The sequence below is a fragment of the Tupaia chinensis genome, unplaced genomic scaffold (assembly GCF_000334495.1).
Source record: "Tupaia chinensis unplaced genomic scaffold, TupChi_1.0 Scaffold149491_1, whole genome shotgun sequence".
Lineage (NCBI taxonomy): Eukaryota > Metazoa > Chordata > Mammalia > Scandentia > Tupaiidae > Tupaia > Tupaia belangeri.
In genome coordinates, this window is record NW_006209335.1 from 284979 (window position 1) to 307978 (window position 23000).

Here is a 23000-nt window from a genome sequence, read left to right on the forward strand (position 1 = left end):
ACCCCAAGTGCTGACAGCATTGTCCACGCCAGAGGGGTTCCCATGGATCACCCTCTCCCCCTGGAAGGCCCACTTGTTAATTAACTCCAAATCTTCCTTGGTCCACCTGGAGACACAAAAACATATCTTTATCATGGTGGTGATGAGGGGTACTGGGTCACCTTACAATAGCAGAGCACAGGAGCTGTGGGCCATGCACGGTGGATGCCAGGAGGTGAAGGGGCAAGGGCCCTTGAACTCACGAGAGCGAAATCTTCTTTAACTGTGCCAAACCTTCCCTTGCCTTGGAAGCCCACCCAGTGCAGTAAGAAGAGAGCTTTGGATTTCTCTGGAACTACTTGGCCTCCTACAGGCTGGGTGACTCTGGGCCCCTTACCTAACCTTTCTGAGCCTCACTCTTCTCACCTGTGCAACAGGAACTCAGCCTCTTTAGAGGCTAGCTGCATGTCATAGGATGCGCCACGGCAATGTGCCCTGCAAGGGGTTCCCGAGCTGCGAGTGGCAATCTATTACTATAACAGAACTCTATGGAAGCACCCAACCCTGAACCAGGACTGCCGTTAAGAATGAGCAGAAGTGTGGGGGCCAGCAGGTGGTGTGATGGTTAAGGTGCTGGACTCCCACATGGCCAACTGTGGTCTGAGTCCTGGACCTGGCGCCTTGCAAATCACACTAGGAGCGTATGCCCAAAATGCAGAGAGAACAGAGAAGGGATTACGCATGGCTATCCTCCCCGGGGAGTGATTTCTCACTTTCCCTCTCACTGCCTCTGTCTCTCTCTGGCAAGTGCATGTGCCCTATGACAAAAACCTAAAAACAGAACAAAAACAATGAGCAGAGTGTGACAGTTCCCAGGGTCCTGCAATTAGGCCAAAAGCACAATCATGATGAATCTGAATTCCAGGTACTCCAGACGACCCTGGTGGGCCAGGACGATGCCAGTCAACTCTAGATCTGTTTCAAGCACATGGTCACACTGCCTTCCACGGAGTAGGTGTGGGCACACAAACAGCAGCATGAACGGACCCCAAACACATGCGTACAGGACAAGGAAGGATGACCAGCCCGCCCCACTTGTCTCTCAGCTCTGGTTTCCTTTCTGTAGATTCTCCTCCCCACGGAACAGCAGAAGCCAAGGACAGCCTCGCGGCCCCTGAGAGTGACAAAGTGCAGTGGCAGGGTTGTAGGCTAAGCAGCGAGCTTGGTCTGAATCCCGTCTCGTTACCCATTGACTTGCTAGGCGTCCATGAGCAACTGCCCCACTTCTGCAACTGACACGGTAGCTGCGAAGCTGTGATTAACAACACGCTAACACTTGCTATCGAATGCCATGGGCCAAGCACCATGCTAAATGCTTTCTCAAATGGACCATCCCCCGCAATCCTTGTACTCCTGCAGGGAAAGTGTAATTACTAACCCCTTTGTCACAGAAGGGGAAACTGAGGATGGATACAAGAGCAGACCCATGATCACAGTGCTACGCGCTGCTCCATCAGAACATCTGCTGACTTGGAGCCTGATTTCTTTCTTTCTTTCTTTTTTTTTTAAGAATTATTGTATTTTTTTCTTTCCTTTTCTCTTCTTTTTCCTTCCTTCCTTCTTTCATTCTCTCTCTTGTTCTCTCTATCTCTCTTTCTTTCTTTCTTACCAGAGAGCGACAGTGTGAGGGAGAGGGAAGGGAAAGTGAGAAAGCAAGCTGCTAGGTCTGGGACTCGAACCATGGCCTGCCATATGGGAGTCCGGCGTCCTGAATCATCACACCACCTGCCAGCCTCTGGAGCCTGATTTCTTAACTACTAAATTTCACAATGGCAATGAGATTTGCTCATTCGCTTATTTAGGATTTACTGAGAAACTACTATGTGACCGTGACTAAGCTCAAAGCCGGCAGAAACACAGACACGGCCCCTGACTTCCTGGAGTTTGGAGTCTAATGGAAAGAGCAGAGATTAATACATAATCAGTTTCTTACTACAGGCCCGGCCTGGTGGTGCAGTGGGGAGCAACCTGAACTGCAGGGCTGGAAGCCACATGGCCAACCATGATTCAGATCCTTAGATCACCCTAAAAGATGCCTGGCACATGGGCCTGGGATCCTGAAGAGCTGGAGGGTTAGGGGGAGGAGACTGTGGCATGACCAGACCCTTTTGAGGATGTCTCTCTCTTGTATACACGCATGCACTATCAAGAACACAATAAACTTTTTAAAAATTTCACTACCAACAAATTTAGTTACACTGTAATATTTAACTATAAAGGGGTGCTTAGACAAGTACAATGCAGGCTAGGCTGGATAGAGCACCTTGTTCTGAATGGAGGAACGGCTGAGAGGCAAGAGTGAGTCAGCAAGGCAAAACGGGGGTGGGTGGGCATTCAGCCAGAAGGGGCTGCTTGTGCAACGCCTGCAACTGGGTAAGAGCTGGCCCCGTCCAGGGCTAAAAGGCAGCAGTGTGCTTGGGAAAGGTGAGTGACAGGGAAGTCACCCAGGAGGCTGACTCAGCCCAGGACCCAGCCCTCTCAACAAATGCTAGTCTTCCTCTTCTGCCGTTTGTTCTTCAGGGGCTCAGGTTCAAGTCTTCAGAGGAGACGGGGCTCCAGCTCCTTCTGACTCAGAAATGCCAGAAGCAGGGCACACTTGCCTATGACCTGCACACACACTCACCTTCTGCCTCTCAAAGCTGCCAGCCCACGTGTGGGCATCTATTCAGGGAGCCCAGCGCAGCCAGGCCTTCACGGATGTGGGTTATAACCAGCAACTGGCACTCACAGTAATGAGCGGCTGTCTTAAGGCCTCTCTCCTGAGTCACCGTTTTATCACAAGATCACCAAATGTCCAAGCTGGAGGAGGCCCCCAAGGGATCATCGGGTTCAGGCCCTAATTTTCAGATGAGGAAATAGAGCCCCAGAGAGCAGGGGCTGCCCAAGGCTATGCAGCAACTGAACAGGCAAACCTTGCTGAAATTCTTGAAAGCAGCAGCCGGGGTGTCTTACTAGGTAGGTATAGTCTCTCGTGGCCTCGACCCCGCCTCCCACCTCCTCTCTGTACGGGGACCCACTCGGGGCAGCTTTGGGGAACAGAGTCAGAGTATCAGCAGCCTCGGGATCCGCAGTGGCCGTGAGGATCAAGGCAACCTTTGGGCTCCGTCTGAATTCAATTGCACTTTAACCAGCATGTCTTGGCAAAGGAATTACTCGGTATGACAGAAACCCTGACAGGCACCCAACCGGGCCTGGAGGAATAGAAAACTATAGCATTTTAATGCCAGAGGAAGAAAAGCTCAACTCAAACTCGGGAAGAGGACAGAGCTTTTCAGCCACAGGCCAGGGCCCTGCATTCTCTGAGTTCTGCTCAACTTTGTGCCCTGCTGGGGGGCCCTGGGGCCGTGGGGCCATGGAGCAGAGCTCTCCCTCCTGCATCCAGCGATGTCTGGGAAGCCTTCTCCTGCTGTCTAGACTGGGAGACAGCAGAGACCAGCAGACCACCTGAAATGGCACAGCTGGCTTCCATGTGGCTGGTACCAGGCCCCTCAGTTGGGAAGGCTCCCCCAAACCTCCCAAAGGAGCTGCCTCATTGGATTTGAGGGCCGCATCCATGACTCCCAGGGCCCCAGCAAATTGCCTAAGCTGTGTGCTTGGGATGGTTTCTCTAGGCGCTCGTCCCACATGACAGATATGATCTGCCACCCACCTGTCCTGACAGGCCTCGCTGACTCACACAGTCAGCCCAAGCTTGCGAGCCACAGAGAAGAGATACTCCCTCTGTGGAGAGGAGGCCAAGGCCCACAGGAGGGGAAGAAATACGGGCCTAATCTAACACATGCAGCTTCGTGTTGACCTCCTGGCACCTCATTTCCTGTCACAATAACCCCTGGAGCATCAGCATCACCGTCCAGAGGGGAACACTGAAGCCCTGAGGGGTGCAGTGACCAGGCCGAGGCGCCACAGTGAGTCACACAGAGGTGAGAAGGTTGGTCTATCTGTTGCCCTTGACAGCCTGGCCCAAGTCCTTTCTGCCATACCAGGGACACCCAAAATGCCAAGATGGGAGCGAGGGTGAGGGAACAGCAACTCTGACAAGGGTGACGAGGTCGGATTCTGGATTCAGACCGCCAGGGCTCAACACCCCTCTGCTATTACTAGCTGTGCAACCTGGGCCAGCCAGCTGACCTCCCCGGCCTCAGCTTCCTCATCTGTAAAATGGCCACCTCCCAGGCGATGAGCTCTCAGTGAGAATCCATGCTCGGGTCCTGTCACACAGGAGGGCAACAACCAGGGTGAGGACCGTGATTACCTGACACCATGCCCCTCCTTCAGCGGGTTTGGGATCTCCTCGCACAAGGTCAGGAGGGCGGCGGCCAGGCACACCGAGTAGGCAGCACTGGAGCCCAGGCCGGCCCCGGTGGGCAGCTCCGACCATACCACAATGTCCAGGCTTGGCAGGGGTCTGAAACACACCAGGGACACAGCATGAGTCTCCTGAAGGGCAGTGAGGTGCTAACACTGAACCGGGGACCGAGGCCGGGGCTAGACCTTGGGAGGGTAAGCACCTCCAGCAAGTAGGTAAGCAGCGGGGGAGTAACCCAACATAGCCCGCCCTGGAGCCATGTTGTCACCATGAGACACTGCCTCAACAGCAGTTACCCCCAAGGAGCTGGCTACTCTGAGGGCAGATAACCCGGATCTTATTTTAAAAGGTGAGGCAGACATAGGTTCGCTCCACTAAGCACCAAGTCTCCGCAGAGTCATGACATGTGAAACCGGGGCGCCTACAGGCATGACATAGCAGAGGCCACATTGTGGGCCCAAGGATGCAATTTGGCTCTGGTTCTATGGAACCAGAGACCAGAGGAAAAAGTGTGGGGTTAAACAGGTAAGCGTTGGGGCCAGCAGATGGTGTGGTGGCGCTGGACTCCCACATGGCAGACCACGGTTCAAGTCCTGGACTTGGTGGCTTGCTTTCTCTCTCTCTCCTCTCCCTCTCTGTCTGGTCAAATTAAAATAAATAAATAAATAAATAGTAAATTAATTAATTAAAAAAAAAAAGAAACAGGTAAGCATCAGTATGAAAGTGAACTGAATTAATTTCTCAGCTCTACCACTTGTAACTAGCTGCATGGCCTCAGGGTCTTAATGAGTCTCAGTTCCTCCAGGTATACAGTCCTCTCCCCTGCAGCCAGTGTACACATGAAAGCACACCGAATATGACATGACCAGCAGGGTGCCTAGCCCCCGGTGAGGACAGCTGACGGCTGCTGTTATCAGACACCCAGAAGGGAGCTCAGGATCCTCCAGAAGCAGCAGTGACAGGGACCCTTCCTGCTCTCCGTGGGAGGCTAGATCGGGATTTCCGCAGGCCGCACACGCACCTCTGCTTCCGGCAGATGGACAGGTATAAATAGAAGAAAGCCAGCACAGCCAGGTGGCCGGTGACAGCACAGTCCTTGGGCAAGCCTGTCGCCTCCTTCAGTTTCTCCAGTTGCTCCAGGGTGGGTGCTGTGATGTCACCTTGCTCTGTCACACAGCAAATAAGCAAAACAGCTGGGTGAGAGGGCTTCGGGTGCTTTTTCCTTTTTAATTTGCTATGGGGCGTGTGTGCTTGCTGGAGAAAGACAGTGAGGAAAAGTGAGAAAGCACCCCCATGGGGGATGAACACACCACAATCCCTCTCCTCCATTATCCTCTTAGGATTTTGAGCACACACGTGCACGTGCACCCAGGGTGTTTTACAAGCCACTGGGTCTGGGATGCAAACCGTACAGTTGGTCATATAGGATCCAGACCTCTTTCTCTTTTTTTGGAGAGGTTTTTGCTATAGGGCGCGTGCGCTCACCAGAAAGACAAGAGAGAGACAGAGAGACAGAAAGCGAGAAATCCCCCCCCAGTGGGGATGGCCATGCTGCAATCCCTTCTCCTCCTTTCTCCTCTCAAGATCTTGCGCACGCATATACACGTGCCCGACATGAGTTTAAGCCACCGGGTTTGGGACTCGAACTGCGGTTGACTACATGGGAGTCCAGCAACATAGCCATTATGCTAACTGCTGGTCCTGGATCCACCCATCTTAACCACCACCCCACCTGGCTGGTTCTTTCAGGTACTTTAATAATAATAATAATAATAATAGTAGTAGTAGTAGTAGTCATAGGAATCTGAAGGTGAATACAATAAATTTACAATCAATTCTGAGCTTCGCAGTCAGGCAGATTTGATTCTCGGCCCTGACAGTGCCAATGTATTGGCTGTGTAGCCTTGACCAGGTGACTTAACCTCTCTGAATCTCACTTTCCCTCTCTTGTAAAATAGGGATAACAAGAGTACCTCTTCACAGGCTTCATGAAAATAAAGTTAAATACAATACACAAGATTCTTAGCATGGCTCCTGGCACAGAGTAAGTGTTCAATTAAAAATACTGTGTTATCAGAAAGTCATGACACATTTTTGTACAGAAAAAAGTGATGACCCGATAGTTTTATGATCCAACCTGGTGGCACAGGTGGGAGCACCCTGAACTACAGCGCTGGAAACCATCTCACCAAGCATGGGTTCGGATTCCCAAGTGGGCCTGGAAACATGATGAGTGTGTGTGCACATGCCCAAGATCCTGAGGAGCTAGAGGCTGCGGAAAGGGGACTACAGCATGACAAGACCCTGTTGAGGTGCTTCTCTCGCTCTCATACATGCACATCGTGAATAAAATAAAACAAACTTAAAAGAAGATCATTAGCAGCCTGCAGGTGGCATATGTCACTGGACTCTCACGCAGTCAACTGTGGTTCAAGTCCCGGATTTGGTAGTTTAAAACTCACGCCAGGCATGTGTGCATGCGTGCCAAGATCCCAAAAGGAGAATGGAGGAGAAGGAATTGCGGCGTGGCCATCCCCCGTGGGGTGACTTCTCGTTTTCAGTCTATTTCTCTCTCTCTCTCTCTCTAGCAAGCACAAGTGTCCTATAGCAAATATCTCCTTTATAAAGAAAAAAAGAAAGAAGGACAGACAGAAATATATATAATTTAATTAGAGTAGTTTGAAAACCCACACAATGAATGAGAGCTCAATCACTTAGGGGCCTGGATTTCACCTTCCATCATACAAAACCCAAATCAAGGCACTATTGAGTTATTCCCAAAACATTTCCTCTTCCAAAAGATAATTAGTGAGACTAGGAGCCAGTCATTGGCATCGTGGTTAAATCAGCTGGATCCCACAAGGCCAAATGGGTGGGTTAAGTCCCAGACCCGGCAGCTTGAAGAACATGCCGGGCACATGTACCTGCATGTCCCAAATCCTGAGGCAAATAGAAAAGGGATTGTGGCATGGCCATTGGCCCTGGGGGTGCTTTCTCACTTTCTTTTCTTCCTTCTCTCTCTCTCTCCAGTGAGCACACAGGCCCAACAAAGCCACAACAAAGTTAAAAAAAAAGAAAAAAGTAATGAGAATACGACAGTCCAATAAAACCAGGGAACACCAAATATTGCTTGGTCAGGAGGGAACAGTGAGGAAGCAGGTTTTTTCCTGGTGAGACAGGAGCCTGGCTCCCCTTCCCCTGAGCTGCTAAGGAGGTAGGGCAAGCTGGCCAGCTCACCTTGACAAGTCGCATCCTGAGTCTTGGGTCAAACTCTAAAGGGAATGTGAAATGGAGTTGGGTATGTCTGTGTTAGGGAACTTCAAGGCAATGAGTAAATGCTGAGAATATACACGCCGAATGAGTGAATGACATATCCACGACAGCCAAAGCAGTGACATTACTGAGAGCCCAGAACGGCAGAGCTCTGTGATGCAGATGGAACGGGTGTTAAGGACCTAGGCTTTGGATAGAGACACCTGGGTCTGAATCCTTCCTGCTCCAGTCGGACAAGCTATGTGACCTGAGCCATTTGACCTCTGAGCCTCAGTGTTTGCATCTGTAAAATGAGTATGAACGACACCACTGACTTTCAGGGAAGGCTGGAGATTCTACAAGAATTCGAACATACTCAGTTCAGGAACCAGCAGAGAGCATAATGATTACGTCACTGGACTTCCACACAGTTGACTGCGGTTCGAGAACCAGACCCAGTGGCTTAAAACTCACACTGGGCCCCCTCCCCCCCCCACCGGGAGTGATTTCTCGTTTTCCGTCTCTCTGGCAAATGCATGTACCCTATAGTAAAAATCTCTCTCAAGAAAACAGATAAACAAAAATGTTTGACTCAGTGCCTGGCGTATGTTTGCCCAATAAACGGTCCCTGTGTTTACTAGCATCAGGAGGGAGCAAAGGGACATTAAGAAGACAGGAGGTCCCCACAACCTGGTGGACAGTTCGGCTTCCTTGTGTAAGGTAGACTATAAGATCTGCGTGCTACCCTATGCCACGGCCCCAGTGCACACCTCTAATCCAGTGGGAGCCTCGCAGCAACCCCCAGCCAGACAACAGGAGTCTGTTCACTGAGGCCCAGAGACTGAAGTGGCCTGCCTAGACTCACCCAGGTTGCCAGAGTGGTCCAGGACGTTTTCTACCACACCTGACCATGGTTCCACCACACCTGGCCACTCCTAGCCCATGTTACTGATGTACACAAGTAGCAGCTGGTTCTCAGGGAACATCTCAGGCCTGGCTGGGCAGCCCTGTGCATAATAAGCAGCAAATTCTAGGTATATTCTGGCAGGTCATTTCTCTGAGGCATGCTTCAAAGCAGTTGCTCTTTTCAACTTTTTTTTTTTTAATTTGCTAGAGGAGTATATGTGCTTACCAGAGATAGACAGAGAGAAGGAAAGTGAGAAAGCACCTCCCTGGGGCATAGTCACACCACAATCCCCTCTCCTCTATTTCTCCCTCCTTTCGGGATTTTTGAGCACACGTGCACATGTGCCCAGAGTGTTTCTCAAGCCACTGGGTCCAGGACTTGAACTGCACATTTGACCACATGGGATCCAGCTGCCTGAACCACCACGCCACAGGTCGGCCCAGCAGTGGCTCTTAATTGAAGGAATCCCTTTCAAAACAGACATGATTGATCCCCTCTCAAGTCTTCTCTTTTTCATTTTTAAATTCCCCCCCCTTTTTATTTATCATAGAGTATCACACGCATCTATGTGAGAGGGAAAGAAGGGAAGAGAGCATGCATGAGCAATGGGGCCTGTCACACTGCAATCTTCTTCCTCCAATTCTCTAAGCTGTCAGGATGTCAGGATCCCAAGGCATACACGTGTGCACACGGCTTGTGGCTGGGAGCTAGGATTTGAATCAGCGTCCTCTGCACAGTGCTTAACCACTGCACTGTTTTTAAGACAAGGTCTCACCATGTTGTCAACCTGCCTGTCTCCCAACTAGAATTACAGGTGCATGCCACCACACCCAGCTTTTTTTTTTTTTTTTTTTAGACAGTCTTGCTATGTTGCCAGGTCAGCCTCCCAAGTGGCTAGGATTCCTAGTGCACACCGTTGCATTTAGCCTTTTCTGGACCAGAAATCAAACCTCCCAGCCTACAGAGTATGGTATCTTAGCAACAGGCACCATGATAGCAGGGCCTACCACTACCAATTCTCAACAGGAGAGGGGCAGGGCCAGGAAGCCATCGCTGTTGTTAAAAACAGTAACAACAACATCAAAAATCTCTTCAGGTAATTCCAAGGCATGACTGAGGTTGAAAATGGTTGCTCTAAAATACAGACTTTCAGGGTGACACAGTAGCCTAGTGGTTAAGGAAAGCCAGATCTCACATGGCCAACCAGTCTGAATTATGGCTTCAACAACTTGAAAAACAGGCTAGGCACATGTGAGCATATGCCCCAAATCTTTTTAAAAAAACTTTTATTTGTTTTAATTTGACCAGAGAGAGACAGAGTGAGTGAGTGAGAGAGAGAGAAAGAGAGAGAAAGAGGGAAAGTGAGAAAGCAAACCATCAGGCTTGGGACTCGAATCACGGTTGACCATGTGGGTAGTCTGGTGCCCTTAACCACCATGCCACCTGCTGGGCCTGCCCAAAATCTCAACAGGATGGAGAAATGGAGAAGGGATTGTAGCGTGACTATGTTCCGCTTGGGGGAGGAAGTGTATCTTCTCTCACTCTCTTCCCATGTGCCATTCTACCTCTCTTTGGTGAGAGCTTGTGCCCTCTGGCAATTACAAAAAAAAAAGAAAGAAAGAAAGAAAAAAGAAATATGTAAACACATAGGTGAAGTTAATTTGATGGGATCAAGATAAAAGACAGTGCTGGGAGGCTGGCCTCTGGCCCCTGCAGGGACAGCCTGGAACAACTCAGCTGCCCTTATTCCTGCCCTGTCTCCAGGGCTCTGACTCTCCCCACATTTGATTTTTCCATCTTGAACATACCCAAAAAGCTTGTGTCCAGCTGCTCGAGCCTGGCCACATCCCAGGTCTGCTTGACACCAATGTTTGGTAAGTTAAGGCACACTTTTCCATTGCTGTGGGGTTGAAGCCGGAGGAAAGTTCGTAAGTTTAAGGCCACGGCGAGCGCTACCTACAGAATAAAGGACGAAAGCAATAAGCCTGCCTCTGGCAGAGTGGCCAGCGGCAACGTGCTGAGGAGCGGGCCAACACTGGCACACAGATCACTCTCACCCATACCCTTGGCAGACACTGCGAATCATTCTTGGCTTGCTCTCCTGCTACACCTGGGCACAGCCACTACCAGTCATCAGAGTTCATGTCTGCTTATATTTGCCTTCCCACATAAAACTTCAGAGGATCTCAATACCAAGGAATTGCTTCTCCATGATCACTATGTTTTCAAAGAGAAATATGAGCCAAAAACATAAATAGCAATGTGGGGGCCAGCAGGTGGCATGGTGGCTAAGGTGCTGGACTCCAACATGGCCGATGTTGGTCCGAATCTAGGTGCTTGCTTTCCCAACTTTCTCTCCCTCTCTCTCTGGTGAGCCCATGTGTCCTATAACAAATTTTAAAGAATAATAATAATGATAAATAAAATGAAAGAATTCTTAAAAAAAAATAGTAACGTCACAGAGTGGCAAAAGCATGTGCTTTTTTTTTTTTATCAAGTTAGCAGTTCTCTTGGGGCACAGCAGCGGCACAACTGGACCCACGTGGGAAGGGTCCTGGGGTGCATCCTGGGACTCCCCTGAGCATGCTGGGTGTGCACACATTTACCCATGATCTGTGCAGCTATGAAAGGGAGAAGACTCTGGCATGAGGGCTCTGTTGGAGTACCTATCTCTCTCTATATATATTGAAAAAAAAAAAAAGAATAAGTATGCACACAAATAAAGTGATCAACTCTCCAAAGTCTTAGCTTCCACATCTATAAAACAGGAAAATAAAAAGATGAACATCAAGGAGTAGTTATAAGGGTTAAAAGGGATAATGCATATTCTGATCCTCTGGCTGGATCATCTTCCCCAAACTTCTTAACACTGGAGTGTCTCAGAGCTCAGCCTCTCTTCTTCACGGAGGGTCACTCCCTAGGTGATCTCCTGCTTGCAGAGCTTTACAGATCATCGTCTTGTGACCTGAATGAGTGAGGTCAGAGAAGCCATTCCTCTGTGGGCAGAAGGTCTTTCCCTTGCTTGGCTGGGGAGGAAGTGACCTCTTCTTGCTCTGCTCCCAAGCTATGCCTCAAGGCTTCCCTTTACCTTCTTACAAGCTCAGTGTCGGGGAGAAGTATTACCCCATCCTTGAAGGCCCTAGGGGTTTTTTACCTTGCCATGGACCACAGCATGTTCTCCATGAAGGATGACTTTCCCCGGAGCAGACACTGTCAACGCTTCTGACAACATGGCTCCTAGAATCCTGTCAGGAAAGACAGAGGGAAGGGCAAAGGTCCCTGATGTGAGAACCAGCAAAAAGAGATTTTAGAAGATGCCCAGTTTAAGTCCATTATTAGAACAAAAAGCTCTCAACCAGCATTTGCTATGTACCAGAAAGACAGTGCAGTTTAGCTGTCAACTGGAACATCATAAAGACCCGGGTTCAAATCCCAGCCCTTCTGCTTCCCAGCAAGGTCATCTCAGCTAACTCATTTAAATACCCATGAACTTTGGTTTCCCTAAATAGTATATGTGAACTATTTTATCTACCTCGGTGGATTAGTAGGAACTTTAAATTAGAGTAAGAGAAGCATTTAGCAGTGACTGATAAATTGCAATCATTCCATTACTGATAGCTATTTATTACTGGTTCTGTTTTTTATTTCAGCTTTTATCCTTACTACTCCTGAAAGTAGAGGGTTTTTTTTGTTTGTTTGTTCATCTGCGTGTTTGTTTTAAGAGAGATTTTTGCGCATGCACTGGGAGAGGCAGAGACACAGAGAAGGACAGAAAAAGAGAACCCACACACGCTCAACCCCGACCCCCAGGGAATGACCACCCGCAATCCGTTCTCCTCCATTCTCCTCTCCGGACTTTGGGCAGGCACACAACATGCACCTGGGTCAGGGACTTGAGCCCCTGGGTGGGCCATGTGGGAGTCCAGCGAGGGAACCGCTAGGCCATCTGCTGGTCCCGAAAGTAGAGTTTAACGAAATCATGGCCAAGAAAGAACCCTAACCTGGACATGTACAATGTTACCACAACTACAGAGAAGGCTCCATAAAACACCTGTTTTGCCCACTTAAGCGAGGATTTCTGCAAGACTCCTAGGAAGTGATTTGCTCGGTCCACGAATGTGACCATTTTAAGTTTGTATAAACAATGCAAAATATCCTCCCTCTAAGGATTTTCATGGATTCTTTTATCCCACTAAGTACGATCGTGATCCCCATTTCCAGAGAAACTAAGGCCCTCTCGCTTGTCCGAAGCTCAAGTCACGTCAGCTTCGAGGTCGTCTGCCCCTCAAGGCGTGTTTTCAAAGTTGAAGAAACTGAGTCAGAGACGCCGGACGCCTGGCCGGGGGTCGCCCTGCGTCTCTGACTCAGACCCCGCGCCACCCGGCCCCCAAACGCCGGCTTCTCACCTGCAGCCGTCACCGCCCCTCGGAGCGTGAGCGCTAGCGGCTCCCGGACTCGTCCACCTGAGAGCGCCCGAGCCTCAAGGAAGGCGGCCTCTTTCTTGCCGCCAGCCAATCAGAGCGCGCGATCTGGGAGTCCCTTTACCAATTGGCTTCAGTATCTGCCAGTAGGTATTATAGCCAGGTCGCCAGGTTTTTCCGCCCCTTTCCTTTGAACCAATGGGAAGCCAGGAATTGAGAGTGTCCCGCCCTGGGGCGAGAGATATCGACCAATGAACAGTAGCAACTTAGAGGTGGTGCGGCCGGCGGTAGGTGGAGTCACCCTGGGGCCTGGACGGGAGCCTGGCGGGGTCAGCCCCATCCAGCTGCCCTGCGCATGGCTGCGCGGGCCCTGGGAGGCCGCTTTGGCCTGCGTGGGTACCTAGGCGCCGGCAGGCTACTGCGTCCCCGTTTCCAGAGCCGCGGCCCGCAAGGCGTAGAAGACGGGGACAGGTGAGTGGCTGGCTGGGAGGATAACTAAAACATCTGCCGCGAATCTCGCCCTGGGTACGTCATAGCGCCATGAGGTCACGGCGGTAATCTCCAGGTGACATCACCTGTCTGTTCTGACGTCATTGTTACAACGTGGAGCTAGAGAGCGGGATTTCTATGCACAAATCCGAAGGAAGCCCAGCTGTCACCCATTGGGGCAGGACACATCCCATGTGGACCAGAACAGCCTTCAACTGGGATATGGATCTATCTTGAAAGCAGTTTATGCCCTAAGACACAAAAACGCCAAGGGTATCTAAAGATGGCTTTCGTCATATACCTTGAAACTTGCATCCCATTCCCAGATCTCAGAAACTCAAAGTATCATGAATTAATAATAGACTAATATATCTGACAAATCTGATAATTTAATCTTTGAATAATCTTGTACTGTGACAGTACAGGATTATGTATTTAAGTGGTTGTGTTGCAATTCCAAAATACAAGTGTTTGAACTCTGTTTTGTCAATTCTTATACTTGAAGCTCCATAGAGTGGAAGTAACCCAGTTACCTTCCCTCCAGGGGGCCTGATTTGGTGGAATATAGGGGAAGAGTTGGGGTAAGGGAGAGCTAGGAGTTTGGGTAGGGTACAGGGTCAGAGGTTCAATAAGGCGGGGACCAGACAGTGCACAGTAGTAAAATACAGCACTCTGCAAGGCTGACCCACCAAGAAAGGTTCTGGGTTTGCATCTGGAGACCTCCCTGAGTATACCAGACATGTGTGCCCATGAACCAGGGCGGGCTGAGGCTAGGAGTGGATTGTGGTGGATTAAGGGCCCTGTTGAGGGTGCTGTCTTTGTCTGTCTCTTTCCCTCTCTCTGTGTGTCTCTCTCACTCATGGAAGAAATAAACTTAAAAAAAAAAAAAAGAAGATGGATAGGGTAGAGGTCAGCCTTGGAGTAGGGCAGAACGTAAGAGGTGGGATACGGTGGAGCTAAGAATTTGGATGGGGTAGTGGTAACAGTTTGGTCTCTGGAGTAGGACAGCCTTGGATATGAATCCTAGCCTTACTTCTTTTCTCCTGGGTGACCTAGCACGGTGAGTCTCACTCACTATGGGTTATACTTTCTCAACAGTCAAATAAGGGTGATAGGTAATGACTGTCTTTGGGGCCGCGGAAGGGTCCAGGGATGATTCCAGGAGACAATGCCTGTAATCCACTTAGCACAGTGAAGGGACTATGGGAAGTAATAAGTCAGTTCTTTCGGTGAATACTTGCTGAACATCTGCATTGAGCACGGCATCAGCTACTTCGCAGATAGAGACATGGGCAAGACAGAGAGCTGGCCCACGAAGCTCGTAACTAGAAGGAAAGAGGGGATAGTTGTCAACCAGAGGTTGCCATGAGCAGTAGGGGGGTAAGTGCCAACTCTGAGGTTACAAGCACCAAGCTGGGATCCACTGAACGAGGTGCCCTCTGGGTAAGCCATTCCCACTCATCACCTCTCAATGTCTATTTCCCATTAGGTCTTCCTTGAAGACGCCCAAGGTCCCCAAAATTTACACCAAAACAGGAGACAAAGGTAGGATGAGACAAGTGGGAAATGCAAAGGAAGGCATATGGCAGACTGCATTTTTTTTTTTTTTGAGAGGTTTTTGCTATAGGGTGCATGCGCTCGCCAGAAAGAGAAAGAGACAGAGAGACAGAAAGCAAGAAATCACCCCCCCAGGGGATGGCCATGCTGCAATCCCTTCTCCTCCCAGGATTCTTGGGCACGCACACACACGTGCCCAACATGAGTTTTAACCCACCAGGTCCGGGACTCGAATCGCAGTTGACTACATAGGAGTCTAGTGACATAGCAATTACGCCAACTGCTGGTTCCGGCAGACTGCATTTTAAAGTCCTTCCTAAGTCTCTGTAGCCATGACAGACCTCAGTATATATTATACAAATGGGATGGGAAATGAAAAACACCCAAAATGTATTAAGTGATAAAAGCAAATTGCAGAACAATTCAAATGCTCTGAATCCATTTGGATAAAAATCGTGTGTCTATGTGTGTTCAGATGTACGTAGGTCACGCATCAGACTGGGAGAGACTGAGTTGTGCGAGAGTGGAATGACCAGAAGGTTCTTGTCATTTACATACCTTTATTCTGTTCTATTATTTTTTTTTAATTATTTCATTAAACTTTATTTTTTTAATTTATTTTTAATTTGACCAGAGAGGGACAGAGTGGGAGAGAAGGAGAAGGAAAGTGAGAAAGCAAGTCTCCAGGTCCAGGGCTCAAACTGCGGGTGGCCATGTCTGAGTCCAGCACCCTTAACCACCACGTCAACCGCCAGCACCATGTTCTATTATTTTTTATGACAAGCATATAATACTTCAATCTTTTTTTTTTCTCTCTTTTTAGGGTTTTTGCCATAGGGTACATGCACTTGCTGGAGAGAGACAGAGAGACGCAGTGAGAGGGAAAATGAGAAATCACCTCCTGGGGGGATAGCCATACGACAGTCCTTTCTCCATTCTCCTACTGGGATTTTGGGCATGCAAAAATACATGCCTGGCATGATTTTCAAGCCTCCAGGTCCAGGATTCAAACCACAGTCGACCATGTGGGAGTCCAGTGCCTTAACCACTATGCCACCTATTGGCCCTATTACTTTGATCATTTAAAAAACACCAAAACATGGGCCAGCTCCGCAGCTTGGTGGTTAAGGGAACCAGATTCTGGGACTAGCAATTAGTGTAATGGCTATGTCACTGAGCTCCTATGTAGTCAACTGTGGTTCGAGTCCCGGACCCAGGGGCTTAAACCTACTCCAGGCGCGTGTGCGTGCATGCCCAAGATCCCAAGAGGAGAAAGGAGGAGAAGGGATTGTGGCATGGCTTTCCCTCCTGGGGGGTGATTTCTCACTTTCTGTCTCTCTGTCTCTCTCTGTCTTTCTGGTGAGTGCACGTGCCCTGTAGCAAAAAACTTCTCCAAAAAAAAAAAATAAATAAATAAAAGCGGACCAGATCCCACATGGCTAGCCATGCAGCACAAACCCCAGCCTGGTGCTTTGGAAAACATGCCGGGTGCATGCAGTACAAGACTAAAATCCCAACAGGATGGAGAAACAAAGGGATCGCAGTGTGACCAAGCCCCATGGAGGGACCTTTCTCCCTGTCTGTTTCTCTCGGGTGAGTGCACACACCCTTGCAATTAAAAAATGTAAGAAGTAGAATCATATCAGGAAAGAAGTGATGATAGGAGTTTCAGTTGGGAGGTAGCAACTGAAAGAGGATACCAGGGTGCTGAGCATGTTCTCTTTCCTGGGCTGGGTGCTCACAGTGGCATATTCAGTTAATAGCAATTTGAGCAATTTTCTGTGTATATGTTACACTTTAGGTTGACTGTCTTTTTTTTTAATCAGAAAAAAAAATCTCAATTTGGTGGCTACACGTTTTTTCACAGGGTTTTCTAGCACTTTCACGGGAGAACGGAGACCCAAAGACGACCAAGTGTTTGAAGCCGTGGGAACTACAGATGAATTAAGTTCCGCTATTGGGTAAGAGGGATGGGCTTAGCGTTGAGGTTGAGTTTGAACTGAGCAGGAATCAGTATAATGTATGTGAAGCTCTCCTGAGCTCCGGCCACGGCTGGAGGTTGTCAACCCTCCGGGTACTTGTCTCCGCCTTTCTGCACAGGTGGGTTAGCCCCACAGGCTGCCAGACCACAGACCCCTTCCCCTGGCCTGACCTGCTCCTGCACCAGCATCCATCCCACATCACACGGTACCGCCTTCCCCTCCATCCCTGGTTCCCTCACTTTCAGGTGGGCACGTGTGCCACCAGGGTTCCCAGGCAGACTGTCTCCACTTGCCGTGGTTCTCCTTAACGATTCCCAGCTCGGCAATGGTGCGGGAACAGAGCATTCGGTAGAAACCGTGCTTTGAGTTAAATGTAATGTAAGCCGCAGCAGGTGTCTGAAATAAGACATGACTATGGTGAGACTTCATTCTTGAACAAACAAGTCATTTGCTATTTAGTTCATTAACATCTTAGGGGTTTCTTAGGAGCAGGTATATACAGCCCCGAGAGGTCATATATAATAGTGAATGATATCTGGGAGAAACCCCAAGGGGATGGAGAACTTCATCCAGGAGTGTCCAGTTATGATTAATTACTGTGGGGCCCTGGGGACACTGAGTGAGGCCCCTGCCCCCATAACTCCCACAGGCCCTTGGAGACAGGCCCAGTGTCTTGGGGTGGAGGGCTGAAAGTGGGAGGCCCTGGTGCCTCTGAGCCCCCACCACTCCTGGCACCCTGCTCCTTCCCACCCAGGACTGGTGTCCCCTGGCATCTGAGCTGGCACAGTGGAGGGCTCGCTGCCGGTGACACTGTTCTGTGCTGGACACTGTGCTGTGCGTGGTGACACAGGACGAGGTGGTGATGAGCACTTGAGCCACTGAGCAGGGACTGGTGCTCTGCTTCTCACTGTGTGACCTCAGGCCAGGGCCTCAGTTTCCCTTTCTCTAAAATGGGGAGGATGACTGCTCATATCAGACTCTCTAGAGAGTCCCAGGAATGAGGAAGAGCCCTGTTGTGTTTGCAGTTGTTATTGTATTAGTTGTTAAATCAGTATTAAAATGCCCCGTAGCCTAATGGTTAAGGGAACTTAACCCACATGGCTTAAGAGAGAGAGAAGGGAAAGTGAGAAATCACCCCCCTGGGGGATGGCCATATCACAGTCCTTTCTCCTCCATTCTCCTCTTGGAATTTGGACAGGTGTGCACACACATCTGGCATGTTTTTCAAGCTGCAGGATCTAGGACTTGAACTTCACATTCAGGCATGTGGAATCCAGCTGCCTTAACCACCATACCACAGGCTGGCCCCGGTCGCCCATTCTTTCCGGGCACCGAGCTCAGTCTGCACCTCCTCATTCAGTGGTGCGATACCTGGTCGGCCTCCCGCTCCTGCTGGACAGAGCCCATGTCCGGGTCCGCCAAATCACTTGGACTTGGCCAGTCCGGGCCTTCCAAAGGGCGTTGCCAACTGGGGAGAGGAGCGTGAGAAAAGGCATGGGGAGAAAGTACCCCCACACACGTGGAAGATTGTGATGTTTTTGTCAACAACGACAACAAAAAATACCACCCTGCCTAAAATGGCTAAAGTGGCTGAATGGCCTCCCACCTGAGACTCTGCCGTCTCAGAGCACCCTTTCATCAGGGCACATTCCTCTTCCTTCTCCTCACAGGTTTGCTATGGAATTAATCGCAGAAAAGGGCCACGCATTTGCCGAAGAGCTTCAGAAAGTGAGTAACAGCATCTCATCCCAAGCCGGGACTCTATCTCTGTGGCCTGGTGACCCTACCTGGATTCTCCCTCCGACCGTCACTGCCTCTGTGTGTCTCCTAGAGCTAGTCACTCTCCCCCTGTAAGCCTCGGCCTCTTCCTCTGTAAAATGGAGACACACACACACAGACTCTTCCTGCACAGGCCAGTGGTCTGGAGTCCACTGAAGGTTGGGGATGCCCCTGGCATCCACCCTGTGTGTAGAGACCAAGGACGCAGCTAAATATCCGACAAAGTAGAGGACCCTGCTCAAAGCGGCAAGGGCACCGAGGTTGAGAGCCCATGTGAAGTGCCTCAGCCCGGGCCAGGACCCAGGCTGGAGCTTGGGGAGCCCAGCTGTAGGAAGCCCACAGCCAGTGGGAAGGATGCCCAATGGTATTACTGGTCTGTTCCCTAAGACGGGGTGAGGCCTCCAACCCACAGAGCGATTCCAACACGGGGACGGGGACACCATCCCAGAATGCTTTGGGACTGCCTGTCTCTGTGGTGACCTGAGGCTTAGGCTGGAGCCCACTTGCGCTTCTGGGAGCCGATGGCAGGGAGGCCTCAGGTGTTGGAACATTCTGTGAGTGAGGCAACTCTGGGGTGAGGGAAGACGTTTTCATCTTCGTAACGAGGAATCGCACATGACGTGGCAGCCTCAGCGGTTATTTCTGTGCGTTCTGCTCATCTCTGAGTTAGGGTTTGCGAGGGAAAAGGCGCTGGGACTTCAGACCCGTCCTTTAGTCACGGCTTCCCCATCACCTCCTCTCAGGCCTTCTTGCCACCCGCTTCCAGCCGGACTGGGTGTCCCTGCAGGATTTCTACATCTTCCAGCCACAGGCATCATGGGTGTCCACCTGCCTGTCCACCTGTCGACCTGGCCTGGGCACTGGTGGGTCTAGCCTGGCCCCAGGAGCTGCCCACTGAGCCTGTGGGCCAAAGTCAGGCAGCGTGTCCACTGTGTCCTCATATGACCCCATCTGAGGTTCGTGGGAGCTGTTGGAGTAGAGGTCAGTGTCCACATTTTATAGGAACAAGCTGAGGCTCAGGAAGGACAACTTGCACAGGCCGCACACGGGAATCGGTGGAGCTGGGCTATGACTCCCAGCTGGTCCCTGGGTCGGCTCTGCTATTGGCCAAAAAGGGGCAGTCCTGGTCCTTGGTGGTCCCCCTCCCACCATGCAGGCACAGAGACACAGCAGTGACTAACTGATGGCCAGGGCTGGGTGGGCGGCCTCTGTTCTCATCCACTGTGGCCTGCTCCACGTACGCTGTCATGGTGGCTGTCTTTGCAGAAGCCAGGGGTCACAGACCTGGCCAGGCACAAAGTCAGAGGTGATGTCCAGATTTCATCATCGGAGAGTCTCTTGGGCATTTGTCATGCAGGACCCAGTGTCCTTTCAGCAGCCTTCAGCAGGCTGCCTCTGCCTGGCAAGGCCACTGCCCTGCCTGGACAGAGTGCAGGCCTCACCCAACCAGGGTTCCTGCTCCGGGATCTCCCGCGCCTTGGCTCACCATGTGTTGCCAGTTCCTCGTCTGCTCTGGTTTAGAAAGCACGTCATGGTTGGTCTCTTGGCCCAGCTGTTCTGTGTGAGAAACTCAAAGCTGTCAGTGGAGGGAAGAGGAAACTGCACAGGGCTCCGAAGCATGGGAGACATGGCCGAGAAGGGTCCACTTGACTGTCACTGGGCACTTGGTGCTCATTGTCTGTGACACCCTGCTGCCCTCTCCGGAGCCCGTTCTCCCGCAGACTGTGTAAGAGCCGTGCCAGGCTCCCCCTCGGCTGGGCTGGCTAGACCGAGTCTGCCATTCAATGCCCAGTGGGTTCCAGGTCTGAGGGTCCCTGACAAGCCAGCCAGCCCTGGCTCACTTTGCCGGCCTGTTAGGGGCTCACCTGCACGTGGAACCCCTTGCTGTCACTGGCCCACTTCGGGTGACCTTCACTCATGCCTTCCGTTGCTTCCCCAGATCCAGTGCACGTTGCAGGATGTCGGCTCTGCCTTGGCGACGCCACGCTCCTCGGCCAGGGAGGCCCACTTGAGTAATCCTCCGAAACCTGCTGGGGTGTTCAGAAGGCCCTGGGGGGGGGGGACTCTCCTGGGGGTTAGGCCTCAGGGCCCCAGGGTGGTCCTGTCAGCCTGGCTCATAGCCCCTGGGAGGGAAGACACCTCTGAGCCGGTGGAAGCCGCTCGGGGGCCACCCAGGCAGGAGGGATGCCACGTGGTCTCCCTTACAGTCTGGTGAGCGATGCCCTCGTGGTGGTCTCCTTTTGCTCTCTGACTCAGAACACACCGCATTCGGGGCGGGGCCTGTCCTGGAGCTGGAGCAGTGGATCGACAGATACTCCAGCCAGCTCCCCCCTCTCACAGCTTTCATTCTGCCTGTAGGTGTATGTGAGTGGCCTTGTCCGGGGAAGGGGTGGTAGCCGTGCCTGCTGCAAACAAGGAGCTCCCACACACCAGACCAGGGTACTGAGAGACACACCAGGGGGCTGGTGGCCCAGAGCACAGCATTACGTACTGTGTACAAGCAGCGGGATCCCACTTGACTGATCAGGGTTTGAGTCTTGACCTGGCAGCTTGAAAAACATACCAGGCACAGACACGTGTGCTCAGGATCCTTACAGGACAGAGAATAGGAGGACACAGGGTTATGATATGACCAGGCCCCACGGGAGGGTCTCCTGTCTCTGTCTGTCTGTCTGTCTCTCATGCATGTGCACCTGCCATCTGGTTCTGAAACAGCACATGGTCTTAGATGAAGCCCTCTCTAGCCTCTAGCATGGCAGAAGCTGTCTTCCAGTCCCAGCCCCCATCTCTGCAGACCCTCCCCAGCCCTGCCCCCTCTGGAGGGGGTGCCCAGTGGGCCCCAGCGGGGCCCTTGGAGGCTGGGCACTGCCTGGTGGGGGCAGGACCTGCACGTCAGAGGAGCTCTGTCTGCTGCGGGCATGGCTACTCAGCCTCTGCCCCACTAACACCGCTCTCTCCTTCCAGTCGGGAGGCAAGAGTAGCTCTGCACTGCACTTCTGCCGGGCTGTGTGCCGCCGAGCTGAAAGACGGTAAGGAGCCTGTAAGAGGGAGCCTCCTCCTAGTGGGCAGGGGCAGGCCTGGCAGGGTCAGTGCCCACCGTCCAGCTACTCGTCAGTAGATCACATGCCTTCATGGCCTACGGCGACCAGGACAGACCAAGTCCTGTCCTCAGCCCTACGCTGTGGAGGGGCCACAGATACGTGACCAGACAAACCAACATATTAATACGACGCACTTGCACATTGCTCAGAGCCAGAGGTCTGTCTGCATGCTGAGCCAAATAGGTTCTTTATCCTGCAGTCATTGATGGGTTCAAGGACCTGGGGTGACACATGGGCTGTGTGCGGCCCAGACGGAAGCTGGGAAAAGGGACCTCCAAAACCTACTGGCAGCCCGTTTGAGGGAAATTTAGAAGAGTTGCACTGAAAAATTTGCCAAATTTCTATTGCCACCTCTCAGACCTGGCTGCCAGCCAGCTTCAGAGAGAAACAGAAATAAAGCTGTATTTTGATGCCATGGACGGGCAGTGCCAGGCCCTGTGTTCATAGTTCAGCAGTTCCTAGAGTAACCCTGGAGAAGTGGTGGCGGCACCCACTTTCCAGGAGTCAGGACATTGAGGCTCAGAGAGGTGACCTCATGGTGAGGGTCATGGCAGAATCCAGATTCAAACCCAGGTCTGTCCAAGTTCTGTGCTCTTCCCACTGCCCCACATCTCAGGTTTTGTCATTCATGAAAGGCTCCTGGGCCCAAATAGTTCCTAAGGGATCCTGGGTAATGGAACTCAGGGTTCAGAGGATGAAAGTGTCACCTGCAGAAAGCCATCCATTCCAGTGCTAAGAGCAGGAAACTGGAGCGACCCAAAAGTACCACATAGGGAGTGGATAGAGTAGACTGTGGGTCCCCAATACACCAGACAGTTCCACAGCCATCATGGGGGCAGGCCAGGCAGAATTCTGTCCTCTCCCCGTCTTGAACTGGGAGGGAAGTGCCGAGAATTCAGTATTGCAAGAAAGAAAGGGATAGTGATGGATGCAATGAGAGGAAGCCGTGTGGGAAAAAGAATAAAAGTGGGTTCAGGCTGTCAGAGGGGGAGCTCTGCATGTGGGACATCTCCAGGTGAAGAAGCTCCACAGTGACTATGAGGTGCCCCAGTGCAGCCTGGAGCTGTAGGGCAGGTCTGGACCTGCAACCTGCCTGGGCCGCTGACCAGTTGTGTGGCCTTGGGCAGGGGACAGAAACCTTGGGATGAGGGTTAGGGCAAGGGCAGC

General features: G+C 51.3%; 2 protein-coding genes across 5 annotated transcripts in view; one reads left to right on the forward strand and one right to left on the reverse strand.

The window, feature by feature from the left end:
* MVK (mevalonate kinase) overlaps positions 1–12988 on the reverse strand; it is a 28647-nt gene extending 15659 nt beyond the window's left edge. For 2 of the 3 annotated variants that reach the window (XM_006171216.3, XM_006171215.3), the window contains exons 1-6: positions 12911–12988; positions 11659–11749; positions 10313–10460; positions 5367–5511; positions 4292–4444; positions 3–106 (exon numbers count right to left, since the gene is read on the reverse strand). In XM_006171216.3, coding sequence (XP_006171278.1) covers positions 3–106; positions 4292–4444; positions 5367–5511; positions 10313–10460; positions 11659–11736 — 628 coding nt within the window. In that variant the 5' untranslated portion in view covers positions 11737–11749; positions 12911–12988. The remainder of the gene's footprint in view (positions 1–2; positions 107–4291; positions 4445–5366; positions 5512–10312; positions 10461–11658; positions 11750–12910) is intronic. The other variant, XM_006171217.3, reaches the window with a different exon arrangement.
* Positions 12989–13201: 213 nt separating this feature from the next.
* The window catches only part of MMAB (metabolism of cobalamin associated B), an 11709-nt gene continuing 1910 nt past the window's right edge, over positions 13202–23000 (forward strand). The window contains exons 1-7 of one of the 2 annotated variants that reach the window (XM_006171218.3): positions 13207–13396; positions 14904–14959; positions 16839–16932; positions 18624–18681; positions 20672–20744; positions 20989–21086; positions 21697–21761. In XM_006171218.3, the coding sequence (XP_006171280.1) occupies positions 13281–13396; positions 14904–14959; positions 16839–16932; positions 18624–18681; positions 20672–20744; positions 20989–21086; positions 21697–21761 (560 nt within the window). In that variant the 5' untranslated portion in view covers positions 13207–13280. Of the gene's footprint in view, positions 13397–14903; positions 14960–16838; positions 16933–18623; positions 18682–19475; positions 19858–20671; positions 20745–20988; positions 21087–21696; positions 21762–23000 lie in introns of those variants that run through there. The other variant, XM_027769379.1, reaches the window with a different exon arrangement.